The sequence below is a fragment of the Pyrgilauda ruficollis genome, unplaced genomic scaffold, assembly GCF_017590135.1.
Source record: "Pyrgilauda ruficollis isolate IOZ18807 unplaced genomic scaffold, ASM1759013v1 scaffold74, whole genome shotgun sequence".
NCBI lineage: Eukaryota > Metazoa > Chordata > Aves > Passeriformes > Passeridae > Pyrgilauda > Pyrgilauda ruficollis.
The window spans coordinates 3,181,525-3,203,533 of record NW_024529266.1 but is presented as its reverse complement, the minus strand read 5'-3'; the positions used below and the strand labels follow the sequence as shown (position 1 = coordinate 3,203,533).

At 44.5% G+C, this 22,009-nt stretch overlaps 1 protein-coding gene across 1 annotated transcript; it reads right to left on the bottom strand.

The window, feature by feature from the left end:
- Positions 1 to 15,091: 15,091 nt before the first annotated feature.
- DMRT2 (doublesex and mab-3 related transcription factor 2) lies at positions 15,092 to 18,277 on the bottom strand. Its single transcript, XM_041486254.1, has 3 exons — positions 17,927 to 18,277; positions 17,735 to 17,837; positions 15,092 to 16,149 (listed from the first exon to the last, which is right to left on the bottom strand). Exons 1-3 carry the CDS (start codon positions 18,275 to 18,277, stop codon positions 15,092 to 15,094), a joined length of 1,512 nt encoding a protein of 503 aa, XP_041342188.1.
- Between the last annotated feature and the right edge of the window lie 3,732 nt (positions 18,278 to 22,009).

Here is a 22,009-nt window from a genome sequence, read left to right as displayed (position 1 = left end):
TTCAAATTTGCCTAAGAGGTCAGAATTACACATCACATCTCGGACAGCTTTGCACTTTGCTGCTCTCTCAGCCGAGGCAATGTGAGCACTGGGCAGGGGGAGGGTGTATAGATATCTGAGACAGATCCTGCTCTGCTGCTGACTGCCTGCAGAACATAGAAGAGCCAGAGGCTCATTGGCCCGGCTGGGATTTATTAGCTACCAGGGCCACATCCACAGGTGCTAACTACAAGCCCAAATTACTACAATTTATATGTCAGTTTCTTTGTCTAGTTTGTTGGTGATTACTCTAAAAAGAGCCACTAAATGTTTTGCTTCAAGTAGAGGAACGTGCGAAGCTGTGTGCCCCTGGCAAGGAACCTGTGAATATTTCAGGTTGGAGAGGGAAGCAGCAGGCTTAGGCAGTCTCTGACAACATGCAGAAGAGACTTTCAGGACCAGGAGCATGTCAAAGGAGAGACCATGAGGAGTTTACATGTAACTCCTTACCTAGGCAGTAATAGGGTGCAAACAGCAGGGGTGCTCTCCTAGCTATGTTATTCCTTCAGCTTAACTTAAAGTTTTGCTGCACTTCAGACCTATTTAACTTTCTCTCCCTATACCTCTCTAGTCACATACTGTGACACCCTTAAAGCACAGTTTGCATGTACTGTGGGAGAAATTAAGCAAGTTATCACAGCCCACAGCCTGATACTTGTGATAACAGGCATCAAAAAGTTAAATTCTTAGCACAGACACTTCATTTGTGACTCTTTAATCTTTCTAGACTGATTATTTGCTACTCTTTTACTGCTGGCCAGCTCACACAGGGAAGAATGAGAGTACCTTTCGTGCCTTGATAGAGTGTGTGTGCATAGAGCTTTCCTAGAAATGCTTTTAAACACTTCCCAGTCTTTCACCCAGAAGGTGATCTGTTGCACCCTCTAAAAGATATTTTTGGGCACAAGACAGTTTAGCAGTCTCTAGGCCCATCTCTATACTTTGGTTGTTATCATGTTTTGAGCAACCAACCTATTTCTGAATGTAGCTCTGTAATAAAGAGCCTTCAAAGTTTATCCTTTTCTGTTCAGGCTACTCCAGCTGCACAAAGCAGAGCATGGAAGAGGGATTTGTCTTGATTTGTCTTCCAAGAAAAGTAGGAGGTTGTAGAAAAGAAAGTGGCCTCAACAATTCCTGTATCCTAGGAGAAAAGACATTCAGGAAAGTGAATAGGGAACTGAGAGCAAAACGAGGATGCTCTGTATACTAAAAAGGAGTCAAAAAATCAATATCTAGGCTTTTCAAATTAGTTTTAAACTTAAACATCTATACACTTCTCCTGTTTCACACTAAGTCTTCCATGAGACATAAGACTTCTGCTGAGATATTCAAGTTCTCCTCAGAAGAATCAAATGCTGTGGTTCCAGACTGCCTACAGAATCAGAAGTAATTGCAAGGTTGTGTAAAAATGCAAAAGTCATTAAAATCCTGCTTGTCTCCAAAACTGGCAGAAGGAGGTTGGATTTAGCTGAAATCTCTTTCAGCTAAATTAAGCCATCAGAGGAAGGTTAACATTATCGATTCCACTGAAGAGTTGCTCGAAAAAACATACATACTCATGTGCTCTTGTGTAGTGCGCATCTTTTGTGAGTACAGGCAAATGCTATACTTGAACATTTTCTAAGGTAGGAATGTGAACAGCCCCTGCACGTGGCTAGCAAGGATCCTTGCCAAAGCTAGATATGGAAATGTAAATTGTTTTCTTGGGAGCTCTTGTAAAGTTTATTCTCTTTCAGTCTGTGAGAAGGCACAAACTCTAAGTGCTGTCCAGTGGTCAGCTACATTTCCCTCTAGACAACAACTGACCATAGTAATATTTCTTTGGAGCAAATGTATGTTCATGTGCAGCATGAATTGCTGCTGGACTTCGCAGATCCAGCCTGGACATTCTTGAAAACTTTCACCAAAGCTAGGATTGATGGAAGACTCGTAACGGTTGTTTCACAAATCAATCCTTTTGGAAGTTTTGACATGTTGACACACTGCAGCTAATTTTAATTTAATTTATTAAAATCTGATGATAATATTTATTAAAATCTGATATGATAATATCTTCAAATAATATTTCTCCGTTTTAAAACCCAAGCCTTTTGTGATTAAACCTATTTGCCTCAGAAGTGGGAAGGCAAAACAATCTGGGAATGAAACATTGTCTAGGGCTCTTGGAGGCTGACATCTGAATGCACTTAGTGGAGAGGAAACCTTTTTTTACTTTCATTTCTTGCTTCTTTTATCCTTAAGCTCAGTAATAAACTAGCACTCTATGGTTAAAAAGTCAGGAGAACAGATGTATGGTACAAGTGTACCAGGATCTGTATTTCAGCTATGGGGTGTAAATTATAAATAAATCCTTTCAAGAAGATTTGAGAATATCTAGCTAGCTTTCATTACAATTATATTGCAACAGTAAAGATGATTATTATCATCATTATTATTATTATTCCAGTCACTTGACTGCACTGAAGTAAACACTTCAGTCAAAGTTCATTCAGGGTTCACTATTCAGCTTATTGCTTTCAAGGTGAGTCCTGAAGAAATTTCACTGAGAACTGCACACGTTCCAGTCAGCTCCAACCATGCTTCTTATTGGGGCCTGGCTGGACTCTGCTACCTCTGCAAAGCATTCGAAGGCAAAAAGCATCATGCAATAAATGTTGAGGATTTTGGTGTTAGCAGTCACATGCTCTTTTCATTTTACATGACTCTTTTCTTATCCCTGGCTTGTCCTTCACTTTTTTCATGTACATGTCGCTTTTGAGAGGGAACATGTCTAGTGATTACAGCATGTGGAAGTTTGTTTTTATTACATTTGGTTAAGGTTACTTTGCCACAGAGGGTGTGGGTTAGCAGTGAAATGAGAGAGTTGAAGTGTTGGGTGTCTGGATGTGGCTCTGCCCCCAGGTGCTGTGCAGACTGTGAGACCAACCTCCACACTTCACTGAAGGCTATGGGGAAGCGTTCCTGATGCCACCTGAGAACAACTTACGGTAAGGGATCTGTTCTAGACCATACTATAATCTGCTTCACCCTGTTGCCCCAGCAAGCCACCCGAAGTCCCTGATATCCCCTCAAACTGCTGAAGAATCTCCTCAAGGGATGAAAGTTCCTACTGTCCTTATGAAGTTCTTTGAATTATCAGAGCAAGAAAGGACATACAGTGTTTTTCAGTGAAGGCCATCAATCTGAACAAGGTGTCTCTACCCTCAGCAAGAGGCTGTAGAAGAGAGACCAAAGAGGTGAACAAGCTTTCCCAAAGAACATCCCACAGGAAGGTGTCTCCTGTTAGGCAGGACACAGTGCACCATGCTACCTCTGCCTAGGGCAAACATCAGTGCTCTGGAAATCTCTGTATGTGCTGGGTGAACTGTGAGGGTCTTGCATCACTTTATCAGTACAGTGATCTGTAGAGAGAGATGAGGATGCTCATTTTTAAGGATATATTACTCTGCCTGTGCTTCTTCCCAGCAGGAAGAAGTAGTCATCAGGCTGCTGTCTGGCAAGCAGACACTGGCAGAACAGCTGCTAATTCACCCTTTCCTCTCCACACGCAGTAGTCAGTGCATACACTAGGCCTTGGAAAAAGGTTTCATGGCACCAAAGCTCCTGACGCCACAGCATCACCCATCAAACTGTCCGTGTTTGTAGAGTGCTCTTCTCCCACCTTTCAGGCGAGGGTTGGAAAGAAAAGTTTCACCAGCATCTTTGGTAGGAACTGAACTAAGCACTCAGGTCACTTCAGACCCTCTGGAAACTCTTGCCTTTTTTTCCAAACTCCCCATAACAAAAAGCCAAAGGACCAGCCCACAAACTCACCATGGAGTAGTCTGAAGCAGAGACAGGAATCCTGCTTGTATGGCATGTTGTCCTGCAGTCAGTGAAAACCAGGCTGAAATATGGAAGCCGTCTCCTTGTTTTCTAAGCCAGGTTTTACACAATCTACCCAGATCTGGAATGACTAGCAATAGATCACAGATGTTGACCCTGGGTGGCTCTCTAGGATGCAACCCTTCTCTTGATAAAAGGTTTTCTTCAGAAAATGCAACACATCTTGATGCTCTCATGCCTTATCGTACTAGATCCTCTCTGTCTTCCAGGTCCATGAATTTGTACTCTTCAACTGGCAGAAACTAAAGGAGGGCATTGCCAGCTCTGCCCTTTTCTTAGGAGCAGATGGCCTGTATTTACTTCTCAGTAAGTCTAACTAGTCACCAGTCTCCCTGTCAAAGCGAGGAGCTGCCAAACAGAGCTGGAAATTAGGATAGTTTCCATATCAGTGACACATTTTGTTCAGCAATTTAAAATTTAGAAGAATTTAACAAGTGGATATTTCCAATATCAATGTTCTCTAATGATAATTTGGCAGAAACTAAGATGACTTTGTTTTACATGCAGGTACTGACACCTGGATTTGCTGAGCACAGGATTTTTGGCGTTTCTTTGAGTCAAACCATGTCTCTTTTTTCACTGTATCTTGTTTTCATAGATGTTTTTAGCAGCAAGATGCTGTGGATGGCACAGCAGATGACCTTCATTTTCTCTGAACTTCAAATCTAAGTTTCTGCATGTACCTCAGCTTTTTGCCTTGTGCTTTTAGTCTCTCACACACTGCAGTTGTATTTGCTTAACACAAAAACACATTTCCTCCATATAAAACAACAAGTAGAGAATGCTTGAGAATAACTATAGGAAGGAATTAAGCAGATCAGCTTCTTAATAAAATATCAGATATATGACTGAGGGGTTTGGGGTTTTTTAGTTTTGTTTTGGTTTTTTTTTGTTTTGTTTTGTTTTGTCTTGCTTTGAAAAGGTAAACCACATTTGGAAGCTCTTGAGCAAACCAATGACACAACAGTTTCAAGATAAACACTTCAATTTAAGCAAGCATGATAAGCAACTGCAGAATGCCTTATTCAAGCACTTTGGAGACCTGCCTTCTGGACTCAGCTGTTAAGTCTAAACAAGCACCAAAAAGCATAGTGTTTCAGAAAAGCTTAAAAATGCTTCTGCTGAAAATCTTCATTCTGTCAGAATACTTATGTCTCCTAACAAGTGGCTGTGTGGAGATGAACACTCTGCTTCATCTTTGACAGCAATGGAAATTCGAATGGTTATGAGTGCAGGTTGAAAGACTGAGCCCTACATTTTACCCCACTCTCATGGTGTTTTCTGAAATAGCATGTCAGAGTAACATGTAAAATTGTAATGTATTCCATACATTTTCTGGTATAATCAGTACACAAGAAACTCTTTGGATATACAGTCACTAGGGAGTAGTACCTACCCTGTTCTGACTCAAATGCAGTATGATCTTTACCCTTTGCTGTAAATTGGCTCAGAGCACATCTTTATGTGTCAGTTTTACTACTCACTTTCAGATGTTACACACTTCCAGCATTATGGGGCTGCTTTGCACTACATGTGATTTTCATTTTATACATTTTTCAGTTTCTTCATATGCCCAAATGAAAAATCCAGCATTCAGGGACATTGCATGGTTTTATGATACTCTCTGGTGAGACTGTGTTCAGAAACTAATGAAGGGATTATCCTCATCCACATGTGGTATTTTGCAGCTGTAGGAGATATGTTATTATTCCTTGTTTGTTTTGCAGCTTCCACGCAAGCATGCTGATCTGGTTGCTTTGTAGAAAGCCTTTACAAGTCACTCTGGGGAAGGCTGTTTTGTAGCACAAGAGCCCACTCCTAAGAACAAGCAGAAGCTCAACTTCTGCCACTTGTAAAGGGAAGCAAGGAGCAAGCATTTATGTTGGAGGAGTCACTCAAATGTCCTAGACAGAAGGAAATGTCATGTGTGGCAGGAAGGGAAAGAGCTTAGGAAAGTAGGTAAGATTAACTGCATGGGAGAGGATAACAGGAAAGAACATGAGAAAAAATGTGATTTTGACATAGTTTCCCAAAACGTTTCACATCTACTTTACTTTGCTTTGGAAATTATTTCGGTCCATTTGCAAACAGCAGCATTCTCAAGGACAGCAAATTCAACAAGTTTCACTGATACAGTATGTTGGATAAAGAAGACACTCCACACAAATGTCTCCATGCCAGGAGAAAAAAATGATAGGAGAAAAACCCACTTTTTTTAGTGGTTTTACAGTGAATCCATCTCAAAGAATCCAGCTCAAAGAAAGGAGAATACAGCTCACAACCTTCTGTTGGGACCCTGGATTCAAGGTGTGTCTTGCAGAAAGGCTTGATTTGCATTTGCAGATGTCAAAATAAGTGCCAAGGGAAAATTGAAGCAACACAGCTGAGAAAACACATGCCAGTGTTCCACTTCTTTTGTGTCTGCTGAATGGTGTTAAGCCATATCAACCAATTGTGTGCTTTAGTGCTGAAGTGTGAGCTGCTGTGCAGTGAGCAGTAAGAAATGGTGGAGTGCAAAGTTTAGCTGTCTGCTATTACTACTCTGCAGAGGTACTCCCTTCCCCTTCCCATCTTGCTCCCACAAACGAGATAACTCATAGTTGCTCTGTTCCAGTGCTTGGGAGTAACACCAGAAGCTGAATTAAGACACTGCTACAAGGACCCAGTTGTTAACATATGTATGCTTTCTTTTCTGTAAGCCTGGACTTGTTACCATTGCCATAAATTACAGAAGATCATGCACTCAGCATAACCTCTGGCTCATACCCTCTGTTAGACTCAAACCCCTTTATGGTTAGCTACACCATCATGGCTTTGAGGTTAAATCATTACAAATAGTGCTCACTGCCCCATGGCTTTACTCTCTATTGTTATTAGTTCAAAATCCCTGAGCCACTCTCCTCTAATTCTGGGCAGGTAATTTAATGGACAGAAGAAGAGTTTTACCTCAAAAACCTTTTCCCTTTCATTTCTTTGTGTTGCAGAGCCTCTGACTAAAACCTTCATACCCAGAAGAGCATGCTCCCTCACTGCTACATCTGCAAGCTGTTAGTTCAAATTTGCTGCTCACACAGGACACAGAAGCTTTGTAAGCAAGTGGTTTTGCATGGGGGGGTGTCTGAAAAAATGCAGATCCAATGTCTGAAAAAACTAAAGCTTTCTGACAGAAAAATCTCCATCAACAGGCTCCAAAACTGGCTGCCACTTACCCACTGGCTGTGGCAGCAGCTGGCTGTCCCCCTGCTGCCAGGCTGGCATTCAAGTGGTGTCTGTGCTCTCCATGCCCAGCTGGGACAGGCACTATGGGAAGTGTGTGAATGCTGAACCACCAGTAGGACCCTGTTGCCATTCCCCACTTTCTCAAAGGCCAGGAAGAAGGAGGAAGTCCAGCAGAGCTCACCCACCAGTCCCTCTTGTCAGTCTTGATCTTGTTGTCTCCTGTACCTAGAGGTAGACTGATGGCTAAGCAATTTCAATACAAAGACCTGCCTCCCCAAATTCAAATCCTAAATCAGTTTGCCAGAGTGAGAATGGAAATTATTTTAAATTATGACTCATCTTTTCTCCGCCCATTTATAAAAGAGTAATATGGAAAGGTGCAGTAGGAGATGTTGTGGACCTTGTGTTTGAAGCTGAGGAAACTCCCTAGCATAAAGCTTTTTAGTTGTGCTCTAACACAACTACTCCCACCTTGAGCCCAAGATGAAGTTTTAGCATCCCTTTAAACCACTCAGGTTTGCTTAGGTGTGCAGTATGATTGATGATATACTTTCAGAATTTCACAACTATTGCTTTTCTTACTTTCTTTTCAGACCTTGAAGTATTAAAGCCACAGGAAGTCAAGTTTCTTCTTGCTCTTGCAAGAATCAGCACACATCATGAATATAGTATAGTGTGCAGCATTTGAGAGGAATTAATTTAATTCCAGTGAAAGTTACAGAAGTATTGGGTAATGCAAGTTCTTCATGTCATGCCCTGTGTCAGGATGGCCTGATAGACACTGAGTTGAGCAGAAGACAGCAGTATGCTCTTTGGCAAGCGTGTCCAAGAGCATCGTGATCTGTATTTGGCAGCATTGCCAGCTCAAGAAGGAACTGATCCCTCCTCTCTACTCAGCCCTGTGAAACATATCTGGATTACTGTGTCCAGTGCTGGATTCATCAGTACAAAAGAACATATTGGAGTGAGTTCAGCAAAGGTGCCTTGAAGATTAAGTTAAGGCACTGGGGTGTCTCTGATGTCAGGAAAGGATGAGAGAACTGGGCCATTCTAACCTGGAGAACAGAAGATTCAGGGGACTTTAACATTGTATATATAACTAGTGGGAGAAAAGAAGGTGGATCTCATGGTGGTGTCCAGGACAGGAATAAAGACAACAGATGCACACTTGAATACAGGAAATTCCACCTAAACAAAAAAATCTTTTTTCCTGTGCAGATGCTAAAACAGGCAGCCTAGGGAGGCTGTGGAGCCTCCATCCTTAAAGGTGGCTTTAACCCAATATGAATGAGCCCTGAGGAACCTGCTGTGGGCAGGAGTGGCACTGGCCTCCAGAGCTGCCATCCAGCATCAGTGCCTCCATAATTCTACCCTTCAGTTCTTTCACACAGCACTACCTTCTAACTGCCAAATGTGTTTGAGGATATACTTGAAGTAGTAGTACTGCTTTATAGGACAAGGACAGTTGAAATGATAATAAGTATAAATAAAACTTCTAAATAAAATATGTTTTTGCACATGGGTTGAAGTGTAAGAGTCCTGCACATTTGTCATCTCCAAGACACTGAGGTCTTCTGAAGATTTTTTTCTGCTCTCCATTCATACATTCTGCTGCAAGTCTCAAATTTCACAAAAGGTGTTGGATTTACCAATGCACAATTTACGCTAAGATTTTGGGTTTTCTCTCTGTATACATACTTTTGATCTTTCTGAATCTATGTTCCAATGATTCTATTGCTACTACTGACATCTTCCCACAGAAGATGAACTCCAGCGTGATTTTCACAATCCAGTAGCAAACCATCTCTGAAGGTAAACAGTTCACCCATATCTTCTGTTTGACATTAAAAAGTGGAGACTGGCAATGGCCACCTCACGGAGGAGGTTCTATGGATAAATCAAAATCAGGAAGGGTGTAATTAGCTCTTGAGACAGGAATACAGAGAGTATATCACACATGGTAGTAGTTCAAAGTACCTGTTTCTTGTACAACTAAACTGGCAAAGAATGAGTAAAAAATCTAGTAACTAGTTTAAGCCCAGATTTGACTAAATGCAGTAGGATATAGATGCAGAGGCTGTCAGCCAGACACTGTGACCATAAAATGTAGCATTCCTGAACCTTTGCATCTCTTCTAAAATTATTTCTTGATTCCATCTTTCATGGATAAGTGCATACTTTGCTGGGCTCCTGCTAGTGTACATATCTGTAGGCTTGCCTATGCAGTTTTTTGCTTTTCCTCTAGGTAGAAATTAGTATTTATGAAAATTGGAGAAGGGCGATTGACCTTTCCCAATGTAATTTTTCATTCTTCCAATTCTTCCAACATCACATCTCAACATAACTGAATATGAGGAACCACTCTTTTTTTTTTTTTTTTTCTGTTGGTCACTGTGGAAGTTCTCTTTAAGAAGGATGCTTCCTCCCATAGAACACCCACTGGTTCCTGTCTCTCCAGTCACAGTGACATTGCTGACACTGATTTCCACATGCTTTCCCAGCAGCCCTTCTTGCATAAGACATGGTTTGTCCAGGTTTTAATGAAAGCAAACATAAAATAGCTGATCACTACTGTCTGAGTTAAAGGAGGCATTACATGTACTTTATTCTGTTCAGCTAGCAGAAATTCAGAGGAGAAACTCAGTGACACAGTGGGAATCTCATACCTCATGGGCAATGGCTCCTGGTGCCAGCTTTCACATCAAGGCCAGCTGAATGGAAAGTGTTTGGTACAGAAACTGAAAGGCTTGGTCATGCAAACAAGCTGTCAAATTAAAATGAGAATATACCTCCCTGTATTACACCTAAAATAAAGAAATTGAGGCAGTGTCAAATTCTCTGATTCCAAAACAATAATAGCTGGGATCTGTTTAATGTTCAAGCTCTAGAGCTGTTAACTATACCAGGACTTGTTCCTTCACAGTTGGTCGAAAAGTGGCTTGCTTATGTGATCTCAAGATGATGAGGCGCTCAGACTGCAAAACTTGGAGAGGTCTTTGTCATAGCAAAAGGACAAGCAGACAGCAGAGGGCTATCTTATTCTCAGGCCAGGATGCAAAGTGGAAATAAATGCGAAGATTTCACAAGTTTTGAGTCTTGACACCAGATGAGTGACTTGTTTCTGGTTATCCAATTATCTTGCTTGTATCTTCCTCAAGCCCAGCATCTCAACTTGCAGCTTCAAAGACGCCTAAAAAAATGGACAATTTTAAGACAGACTTTGTTAAGATATCAATGCTTGTGCAGTCACCTCTGTAAAGCCAATATTTGAGACAAAGCTAGCAACCCAACCTATTGAGCACAGACTCTCCTCTCACCTTCCACAGCCCCTATTGTGATTTTCCTCTGCTGAGTTCTCATGAGGGACAAAGTTGGCTTAGCAGAGAGAACAATCATTTCCTTTCCTTTGCAGGAAAGATCTCATTTAATACAGTGATATTAACTAAAAGGGACTCCATGAAATGCTGCTCCAGTTTTATGATCTGGCTAAACTCTGGAGACTTCTGGGAGAGGGAATTTCAGAAAATAGGAAGAGGATGTTTCAGCAGAGTCTGACTCAAATGCCTGATGATATTAAGTCTCTCAGTTCCCTGCAACTCATGTGATCTTTCATTTCATTAACACTGGTAATGCTAATTAGCAAAATTAGTAAAGCCAATATTTGAGACAAAGCTAGCAACCCAACCTATTGAGCACAGACTCTCCTCTCACCTTCCACAGCCCCTATTGTGATTTTCCTCTGCTGAGTTCTCGTGAGGGACAAGCACTGTTACTGCAGAAGCTGTCAATACTCTACCTCTTCTCCCAGTGAATCCACTCCTGCTCAGGCAGTACAGAAAGTTATTCCTTTGCCTTTACCCTCCCAGGGCAGCCTAACGTCTGCACCACCAGCACTGGGGCTAAGGGCTTTCCTTGCTAAGGAAGGGTACTGCCATTCACTTTCAGGAGTCCAGTCAAAAAATTTGGGGTCAAGCTCCAGAACTGAGTATATTCAAGAATTGCTCTTACACAAAAGATGCCAGGGCAGAAAGAGGCAGCTTTCCTCTGGGCCATAGGAGTAAGGCCAATAAGCCAGGTGCTGCCTGGGGTCCTATTAATTCTGAATTCCCCTAGTTGTCTACATTTATACACCTCTACACACCTATATTTTTTTTTTTTCTCGGCATGTGTATAGAGGGCCCATACTTCCAAAAAGTAGTTGGCTGTCTCTGATTATGCCATCTCCAAGGCATGCTATTTTGCAGACCTAATGAATAATTGTTCTTCATACTACTTTCCACAGCTGTTTTGTTCTCCACAGCCAGCAGAGTTTCTTGGCCTCCTGTCCAAACCCCAAAAGTGGAACTTCCCAAGAGGCATGTTCTACCATCACATGAAAAAAGCTGTAAAGTAGAAGCCAGAAGGACATAAGAAGAGAAAAGCAACCTGACACCCATAGCTACAGCACTAATGTGAATCTTGTACTCAAACTAGTTGCACTGTACAGGAGATACAGGCATCCACACACCCAAAAATGCCACAGAGATTGTATTGAAGAAGCAGACAATTTCAAAGCAATGCCTTCACCCCTTTTACATGAGTTTGCACAGCTGCACCAGCAGATGTAGGCACTTGGATACTTCTGCTCTAGAGAAACTTACGGCTTAAAGAGTGCTATACAACCAATGTAAAACTGTGTGAGGAAAATCATATGCTAAGTATATGCTATCTTGCTCAAGATACTAATCATCATCCCCATGAGTAACAGACTTTTTACACACTTTAATAAAGGAAAAGGAAAAAAACTTAGGGATGCAGCAAGCTTTCAAGATGAATGAGAAGTGGGGCCCAGGGTCTAAGAAAGAAAAGGAAGCAAAGTACAGGGTGATGTAATGGAACTGTAGCAAGTCAGGAACAAGCGACTGTAAGAAACACTGAGTCCAGTGACACTTGTTTGTTATCAAAGCAATTTGTCCGAGTCTCATCTCAGTTTTTTCAAATAGTAGTAGAAATATCACTCATCTTCTGATGACGGGATTTGAGTAAAAAATCTGGGACATACATATGCTGTATATAATAGTGTGCTGTCCTGGGTTTGGGTGGGGGGATAATTTTCTTCTCAGTAGCTGGTACAGTGCTGTTTTGATTTTAGTATGAGAATAATGTTGACAACACACTGATGTTTTAGTTTTAACTCAGTAGTTCTTCCCCAAAGTCAAGGACTTATTCAGTGTCTCATGCTCTGGCACTGAGCAGACACACCAGAATCTGTGAGGGCACATGGCCTGGGCAACTGGCCCAGACTGCCAAAGGGATATTCCACACCACTGATTGTCATGCCCAGGGGCTGATTTTTGCTGGGGCATGGGCTGGGAGTCAGTCAGTGGGTGGTAAGCAATTGCATTCTGCATCACTTTGTCCCTCTTCAGTTTTATTCTTCTGTCTCTCCTTTTCATTGCTACGACATTACAACTTTTACAGAATAGTTGGTGGTGTCATTACTGTCATTGCATTTTATTTTGTTTTGATTATTAAACTGTTCTTATCTCAACCTGAGTTTTACAGGCTTTTTTCTGATTCTTCACTGTGGAGAGAGTGGGGGACAGAGTGAGCAGCTGCGTGGTGCATACTTGCCAGCTGGGGTTAAACCATGATGGGTGTGCACACATAAATATTAATATATAATTATAAATACAAATGCTTCATATACGTTCAGGATTTGAATTTTTTCAGTTCATTTTTTTCTTAAAAAGGTCAAGAGGTACCAGTCCATCAGAGGGCTTTGGTTTTCTGCTATTTTTTATTAGGAAATGAATAAAGACAAGTGATTGCCTGAAAAAATATTTCAGATGTAAAACTGAACAATGTTAGATGCACACATTGTCAGGCAGAAAAAATATTTACATGGGACTAATTCCAGTATCTGATATTGGTTCAGTATATAGATTGTTGAACTTCCTTTCATCTGTGATCCTAGTTTATACCAGCAGCTCAAAAACCAAAACAAATCACATATTTAAAAACAAAGGAAGTTCTGCTTAAGTAAAACTCCTTTCTAATATTTAATGTTCAACAAAGCCAAAGAAGGAAACAGTGGTGAAAGCAAACAAATATGAATTATGAGGAATATCTCTCCATTTATTGCAGGTAAAAGCTGCTTAACTTGGTCTGACTGCTAAACAGACTCACAAGCAGATTCAGCTCAAGCAAGTTAAAACTCCCTCTAATGGCAACTGGATAAAGGACAGACTTTGAAAACATTAAAAGCATCTCACTGTATTTGAAACCTATTTTTCACTAAGAAAATGTTGGTATGACTTATTTTGAAAAATGAAACTTTACCCAGTGCCCAAGATTCTTTTAAATTACAACTTCTTTTACATTCCTGACTTAAAGTTTTTATGAGCTTTGTAAGATGTGTTATGCAAAAATTTACACATTATGTAAAATGTGTTTTCTCTAACCTGCCTGTTGCTTTAACAAACTGGCTTAGAAAAGCACTCCAGACAGAAGATTCCTCCCATACACAAAAAGGGCCCTGGTATTCTGCAATACCACTCCAACAGTAACACTAAACACTTAGAGAGATGACTTAGTTACAGAATCTGGAATTCACAGGCAAAATAAGCATTTAACCTGTGCAGGGAGTGTAATAAAATTAGAAAAGACTACATTCTGCTCACAAATACCAAGCAGAAATTGTCCCTATAAAAACAGGAAAATTAAGAACAAACATCAACTCCCTTCCATTGGATGTGTGCAGGATTAAAATGTTAAGGAGGGAAAGTAACTAACGGATTCCTTGTTAGCACAAGTTAGATGTGCTGCAGCAACATATAGAAAAAAAAAAAAACCAAAAACTTACAAAGTCACCAATTTAGAAAGCTTCAACCTCTGTCAAAATGAGATCTAGCAAAGCCTTTTCCCATAGCCCTGAGGCAATTTAAGTTCTCAGATAATTTTGGTTGGATATTCTCCTTTATTTCTATCTTTATTTTCTACCTCTACACACAGACATGGGATTAAAAAACTGAGAGGCCGTTATTTGATTTATTAACAGTAAAGATTCTGTGCATCGTTTTTATAGCCTGAGGGTCATTTCAATTACAAATTACAATTACATTTCAACTACAAAAAACAAGAATCTCAGGCTCTTGCTGGTCAAAAGTGAAATGTTCTCAGAAGAGAAGTATTTAAGGGGGTAGAAATTCAAAGTAAAGTGAATTGAACATTTAAAACAATGTAAAAACTGTTTCTAAAAAGCAGACTTTTATTCAAAAATTGAACTTCAAAAAATGCTGACTTTTTATCAAAAGCTCACTAGAGCCATTCCCCTCAAAACCAATCTAGTAACTCTCCCACTTTAGTAACAGAAGTTTTATAGAGAGGTGTGGAAAAGACTAGTCTTTTGTGCTAGCCTGCACCCCGCCCCCCCCCTTCAGAATAAGAAGGGCATATGGAATCTGATCCAAACCTCACTTACATAAATAAAAAGTCTGGTGAATTCACACTAGCCTACATGAACTGTTGTTACTTCTTCTCATAGTTACTGGAGGTTCAAAGGAGAAATGACTGCTTATCCCAGCAACTTAAGTAGTAAGCAGATTTATAATGGCAGATAAAATAAGAAGTGTATTTTGAAAGCAGACATGAAATACTTGTCTGCAAGATGCTAGAGACACGACAGATCAGTCTGTGCTTGTAAGTAAACTCATTTTATTGAATGGTTTGAAGGGCTGCTTAAAATAAAAACAATTTACAATCTGTACATGCAGTTTCAATTCTAAAAAATTAAATTTGTTTTTCAGAAAACATGCATATTTATGTACATCATTTTGAAATAAAAGAAAGCATTACCATTTACTGCAGAAATTCCTCTTTAAATATCTTTTAAGAGATAAGGCAGGCAGGAGCAATTCTGCAGAAAGCAAAGCTTAGAAAGCTTCTCTACTCTGCAGGTAAAGTTTATTCATTCAGAGATATTAGTAACAGTAGAAGAAGGTCGTTTAAGGATGGATTCAACTGAAAATGACAGTGGTTCAGTTGTTGAAAGTTTTGTTGTGGCCTGTTTGGCCCCAAAGAAGTCTTTTGCACATTTGTCTACAGTAAATTTGTATTTTTGATTCTCTTTAACAGCACACTCCCTGTATTTCTTAGAAGCATCTTCAAAAGTCTCCTTCACAAATGACATTCTTAACTCTGCTGTTGGCTTGTCAGGAAATGTCTGATGGAACAGTGACTGAAATGCACTGTATTTGAGTGGTGGAGGGGGCTTGGTACTGTTTTTGCTGATCTTGCTTAGTGCCTGTTCCTGAGGAGACAGAGAACCCTTGTCAGAAATTTGGGAGAAAGTCCTTTTTGGAGGAGAGAATGCTGACCTCTCACGAGCTTCCTGATGAAGGCACAGTATTTCATTACGTGACTGCTGAATGTCTCGCGTGTGAGTCAGAACAAATGAATTTTCCAGTTTTGGAGGCACAATGTCATGCTCAGTGTTTGGACAGTCCTGACTTTGTGAGACCCTGGTATCCCAACCTGTCCCAGGTTTGAGAGCTTGTACAGCAGTAGCATTTAACAGGCATTGCTGGTAGAGGAGAGCATCACTAATGGGGCCACATTTTGGCCACACTAAAAACCTAGAAGACAGGGGATACTGCCTGTAGGTAGTAGCTACACTGACATTTGAAGAAATTAGTTCCATGTTGCTAGGTCCTGAATACTGCATTGTTAGGTCAAGGCAGGTTGGTAAAAAATTTGAAAATTCCTTGTTTGGATTATCAGCTTGAGTAGTGTTGAAGGCTGTTTTATACGAATTGTATTCGGCTCCACGCACCATACGGTTAGGGAGAAAAAGGGCAGCTGCTTGTCTAGCTTCCATCATATCTCTCTCTTTATACTCTCTCTCTAGCATAATGTTCTCCAACTCCTTATCAGCAAAAGCCCGTCTCTTTCTCATCCTGTCACTTACAGGAGGTGGCAAGGGTGAATTCCCTCCCAGGTAAGAGTCTGTTGGAATAGGACGATAACCTAAAACAACAAAGCAGCATTAGGAATTAAGCCACTTAAAAATTAAAGCTGTGTTTGTAAAACAGCTGCATGAGCCAGTCCCACCAAGCACTGTGCTCTTGCCACAGGCCCTGGTCACCATCAGCTCCTACAGAAGTCACCACGACACAGAGGCTTAGTGAGCAGGCACATTCAGTTCCTCAGTGCAGATAAGCAAGCCCTGCTTTTTTGACATGTTTAGCATCCATCAAAGCTAGCTGATTAGTAGTTTTTTAAAAAGCAGTTCCAGACAAGCAGATTGAGGAGGGAGAAGGGAAAGAAGGAAAAAAAAAAAAAAGGCAAAGCCCTACTGTGTATTATGACTGGTATTCCATCATGAGGCTTAAGGAGAGAGATAACCATTCAGTTTTAACACATATGGAAAGCATTCAAATATTTTATTTCTTATGAATTAGAATTTCAATAAAACAGAAATCCAGCATCCAGGGAATTTAATTATCGAACTACCTGGCTTAATTTAATATAAAAGATAGGATCCAATCCTGTTTGCTCTACCCAGACAAGTAATTCCATTGAATTAATGGAAGTATTTACATGAGTTAGGAGAACAGGATTTTACCTGTTTTCACCCCCATTCCTCTCATACACGTTTCCCCTTTTCCAAGGAAGACACCTATATCTACAGCTGGTGTCTTCTATTTTCTAAAGATGAATCACTATGTACACATTTCTAGAGATGGTAGAAAATCCCAAGGAGAACTAGGAGAAAAGAAAAAGACAGTTACGATAAATTAGAGGAAAGAATACAGAAGAGTTTTCCAAAAAAACGAACTGTAGATGTAAATTAGAGGTTTCTAAAAGAACTAAATATTAATTGAGATTGAACAGACAAAGAAAAGAGCTTTCGATTTCAGAAAAAAAAAAAAATAATTGAGAAGTACAATGATTTATAGGGATATGGTTTGGAAAGCAATTAAACCAAACAAAGGAAAAAATATATGCACAATCCCAAACGGGTGTGGGGGAAGAAATACCACCTTTTCACTAAAATAATGATCTTTAAAAGGTAATTCTTCCACAGTTAATATTTTCGACAGTGAAAAAATTAAGCACCTTACTTTGCAGATCTTACTTTGGATAATGTCTCAAACGGAACTGCTGTGTTAGGCGTTCAGATAAAAAGAAAGAATTAATCTATTTACTCGTTTGCTGGTTAAAACACCCGTGAATAAACTACCCTGTGAATAAATTACCCTGCGCTGCAAAACGCTGCTGGGTAGCCGTGTAAAAAGGCTGCAGCTTGTAACAGTAACTCTCAAATTTCAAACAACCGTCGCTAGCACTTCAGGCATTATTTTGGGCGGAGGGGGCATGGAACTGAAATTCTGCCGCACCGATTCCAGCCTCGAAGGGCAGGAGCCTCCGCCGCCCGGCGCTGGGAGCGGGCGCGCTTCAGCGCCTGTTTCGGGTAAGGACGCTGCGTTTGGACGGGAGGTGCGGGACGCACGCCTTGGGCGGGAATTACGGGTCTGCCTGGGGCAGAGCGGAATTTCCCCGCTGCCAGCGATGCTGCGGGAAGCCGTGGAGGGGCAGGGGATGCTCTTACCTTCCAGGATACTCTTGGCCAAGAGGCTGGGCGTTCGGACGTGCCTCTGGTAGACGGCTTTGCGCTCCAGACTTGCCTGCTTCCCCGTCAGCCCCTTCTTGTCCTAAGATAGCGATCGGATGGCGCCGTCAGGCAGGGGCCGCCCGTCCCGTCCCGTCCCGTCCCGTCCCATCCCGTGCCGTGCCCCCTCACCTCGGTGGCCTGCTGCCGTCGGAGCGCCACCTGGGCGGCCATGACGCGCTGCCGCTCCACCACCAGCAGGCAATTGGCGCACTGGCAGTCGCGCCAGCGGCAGAACCGCTTGTGTCCCTTCAGGCACGACACCACGCCGTGGTTGCGGCATCGGGCGCACTTGGGCGTGCGGCTCAGCTTCCGCGGTTCGCTCCGTCGCGGAGCCGCCGCCGCCTCCTCGCCTTCCTCCTCCTCCTCCTCTTCGTCCTCCGGGCCGGTGCTGCCGCGCGGAGCATCGGGTGCCTCGTCCAGTTCCCCTTCCAAGCTCTCTACGTCGATCTCCCAGTCGGCGCCGGCGCGTTCTTCAGCCATAGCTCCTCGGCGACGCAGCTACGAGAGAGGGGTCAGGCCTCCAGCCCCCGCGGCGGAACGGCAGCCGGAGCACGCCCGGCTTCCCAGGTGCCTGCCTGCAGCCCCGTCGGGAAGTCACGGCAGAGCCCGCCTGGGATGTCGTCTTTCCCCTTACCGTCACCTCTGGTCTCTTGCGCACGACCCGCGCGAGGCTCCGTTTAGCCACGACGGACGTCTCCCTCCCTCCCTCGCTCCCTCCCTCCCGGCGCGGCTTGCGGGGAGCTGTGATGGCTCGCCGCAGGCAGGAGCGCGTCTCCTGCAGGAACCGTCCCAGGGCGATGCCCCGGGGGACGCCTACGGCTCTGTCCGGCCTTAACAGGGTCCTGCTTATCAGAGGATCCCGAGAACCCTCTGGCCAGCAGCGTTCAAACTTGGGAGACAGGCAGAGGACAGCTGGACTTCACACGTCGCCGCTGTCCGCTCCAGCAACCAAAGGTACTATGAGCTCCTAGAGCTCTCTGCGCAAGCTGCATCTTCCGACCCCCACCTGCTCCCACACGACCTCCCTGTCCTTGCTTCTGCACACTGCACTTACCAAAGGCAGGTGGTGCAGGAAGCACGCAGCCCCTGAGCTCCTCGCAGTTCGGAAGGGCTCCTGCCCCAGACCGGCCGGAGACAAGGAACTCCCGATCCCCGCACCTGGAGCTTAAGGCTCTCCGACAAACGGGACTTTGCGCCGTCGGGGGGATGCCTGCGGTGCGGTGCGCGGCTGTGGGTGCCCGCTGGTCGTGCCGGGGCCGCGGACGGCACCCCGCCCCGCAGCCGCCGCTCCGATTGGCCCGCGCGGCCGCAGCCCCGCCCCCCGCGCCCGCCGCCCGCTCGTGGGTGCGGGCGGGCGCGGAGCGGAACCGGAGTGGGCGATCAGGTGGTGAGCTCTCACTGCGGGGCGGAAAAGGAGTGGGAGAGGAAAAAAGGGAGAAAAGAAGGTAGCGCTCGGGATGGTGACAGCTACGAAACCCGCTCCTAAGGCGAGCGACGTCCCTCTACCCGAGAGCGGGCCGGGGGCGAGAGTTTAAAAGCCTCAGACAGCCACCGCTTTTTTTCGTTTGCGGTCGTTCCCGTTGCTTGACCCACTAGTGGAAGGTAGGCATGGCAATGGTCTTTTTTCCGAGTCTGAAAATGCGGTGGGATCCTTTCCATTCGGGAATTAAGGGGAGGAATATTTTTCTAGCTATTTCTAGCGTTCCCTCCCTTCAGAGGGAACGTTTTCCACGGACCGCTGAGGTTTTTCTCCTAAATAACTTTATTTCCCATGAGTAATTTTATTCCTGCCCCTTCCTGACGGAGGCTGCTCTTCGGGAGCTGGGTAATGTCCTTTGTCTGCCCAATACGAGAGCGATCGAAATTGTGACCCACAAAATCTCAGTCGAGAAGCGGAGAGGCTAGAGCTCCGTGCTCCTTCCAGTGAAAACAGGAATTCCCAAGAGGTAGAAATGGACAAAATACACCTCGGCCGCGTTCAGCACCGGGCAGGCGAAATACTGGTTTGTTTAAAATTTAAACGTATTTTGACAGGGAAGAAAAATAATAGAGGCATGCGGGAGAACATTAGTTTCCCACCAATGTGTACTGATCGAAAACTAACTACATGCAGAACATATGGCCGAAACTAGTTTCCTAAAAAGAGAAAATATTTTGCTCTTTCCCTGACAAGTGCGTGTGTGTAATAAATACTGACAGTATTCATGTATATAATAAACACGGGCGTCTACTCACGGTAAGCACACGGAGCAGCTGCCGGCCGCCGGTTCGGCACGGAAAAACCCTGCCCTTACAGGCCTTGGGGACAAAGGCCACCGGGCGAGTGGCGCAGGCTGGTAGCTGCGTGAGCCGGCGGGGGCCCGGCGCCCTGAGCTCCGAGTTCTGCTGCAGCCCGCACAGGGCACCAACCCTTCCCTTCGCTGCGGGCACCCGCAGGAAGGAGAGAGGGTTTGTTCCCGGAGATGTTTGTCCTCCCCGGGCGGCACCGTCGGGAGAGCGGGGAGGAGGGAGTGCATCACCCGACGGCAGGTATTACACATCTCAAAAGAAAGCCCGGCTACTGTTTGACTTACAAGCATGACTAAAAGGCAAATACCCAAGGAATTCCACTTTCTCTCTTGGGGTCCCTCTTAAAAGGCACAAGCATGACAAAGGACCTGCTAGGTTAGGAAACAGAAGTCGCCTTTGTCTGTAAACCGACACCAAATTACAAAGTACGATTCTGCGGTCCGCTGGAGTAAATTACAAAACAGTTCGCCTCCTGTTTACTTTATCCACAGGGAGCTGTGAAACCCAGCCACGATTTTAAAGCGTGTTTGTATAACTTTCTTCTACTCCTGTTGTTTGCGCTGGGCTCCGCAGCGCTTTTGAGCTCCCCTCCAGCCACTCCTCTCTCTCCCGTCTGGAAGAAGAGGTGTCTCTGCCGTCCTCCGGCGGGACGCACCCGCGGGAGTAGGCGGAAAGCGATTTCAGGCACTGCCTCTCCTGCTCAGTCCTCCGCTTTGGTCCGTGGCGTCAGCCGTGCCCGCTGTGAGCTGACACGGGCAGATGAGTCTCCGTGCCGTGCTGGGAAAGGGGCTGATTTCCATGCGAGGGGAGCCTTTGAAGCACGCGATGTGCAGCTGTGCATCTATCTACCTGCCCCGCACCGCCTTCCCAGCACAACTCCCGCCCGCGGCCAGGGCTGCTGAGGCGCTCCGGGGCTCTGCAGAGCCTCCGCCGCGCACCCCCGCCCCGCGGGGTCCCTCCGGAGCTGGGCTGCCCAAGGCGGGGTGGGGGTGTGCCGGACCCCGGCGGCGGCCGGGGAGGGGTCCTGAGGCCTCGCCGGCGGCGGCGGGGGCTGTGCCCTTGCGGCAGCGCCCTTTCCCCGGAGGCAGAGGAGCAGCCCCGGGGCACTGCACCCTCGCCTCGCCCGAAGGCCGGCGGCCTCGGAGCGCCCAGCGCTGGGTCCTGCTTTGCATCGTGGACAGGTGCAGGTGCAAGTGCCGCAGTGCCCCGCGCCTGGCCTCCCCAGCCCTCCCTTCCCCCGGGGAAATTTATTAGCGAGGTTAGGGCAGGCTAACCAAACGGCAGCTCCGGGCGCAATTCCCCCGGAGGAATGCTTTGATCCTGCCCTCTCTCCGCGCCGTCGAGGGCAGATTGCAATGACAAACGCGGGCGATCCCAGCCGCTTGTTCGGTCAGAGATGTTACCGTTTAATCTGAAACAAATTGCCCCTGCCCGCGCCCCGCCCGCCCGCCCCTTCCTTGCCCTCTCCGGGTCGCGGTGCCCGGGCCGGCTCCCGCAGTGCCCCGCACGGGACGCCCTGATCCAGCCAGGATCGGGCGCGGACCGAAGGGGTTCTCCTCCGCCAGTCACCCTATATTTGCTAAACGAAGATACTGACATTTGGCGGGTGATCTCAAATGCGGGAAGTAGGGGAGTCGCATAGGGAAAAATATTTAAAAAAACCAAACAACCAAACCTACAAAGATATCACCTTTTCCCGTTTTATCTAATCAGTACAAACCGCCGTTTCTTTTACAGGTTTTTTTTTTTTTTCATTAAAATGTGGATTTTATATATATGTATATAGTACTCAATCTGTCTCTTGTAAACAGCATTTAAGTAAACCTTAGCACTGAAATAAACCTAGGTAAGATTTTTATTCATGACATACATCTTTCTAAACTGATTGTGCATTTTAAGTAAGTTTAACTGATTGTGTTTTAA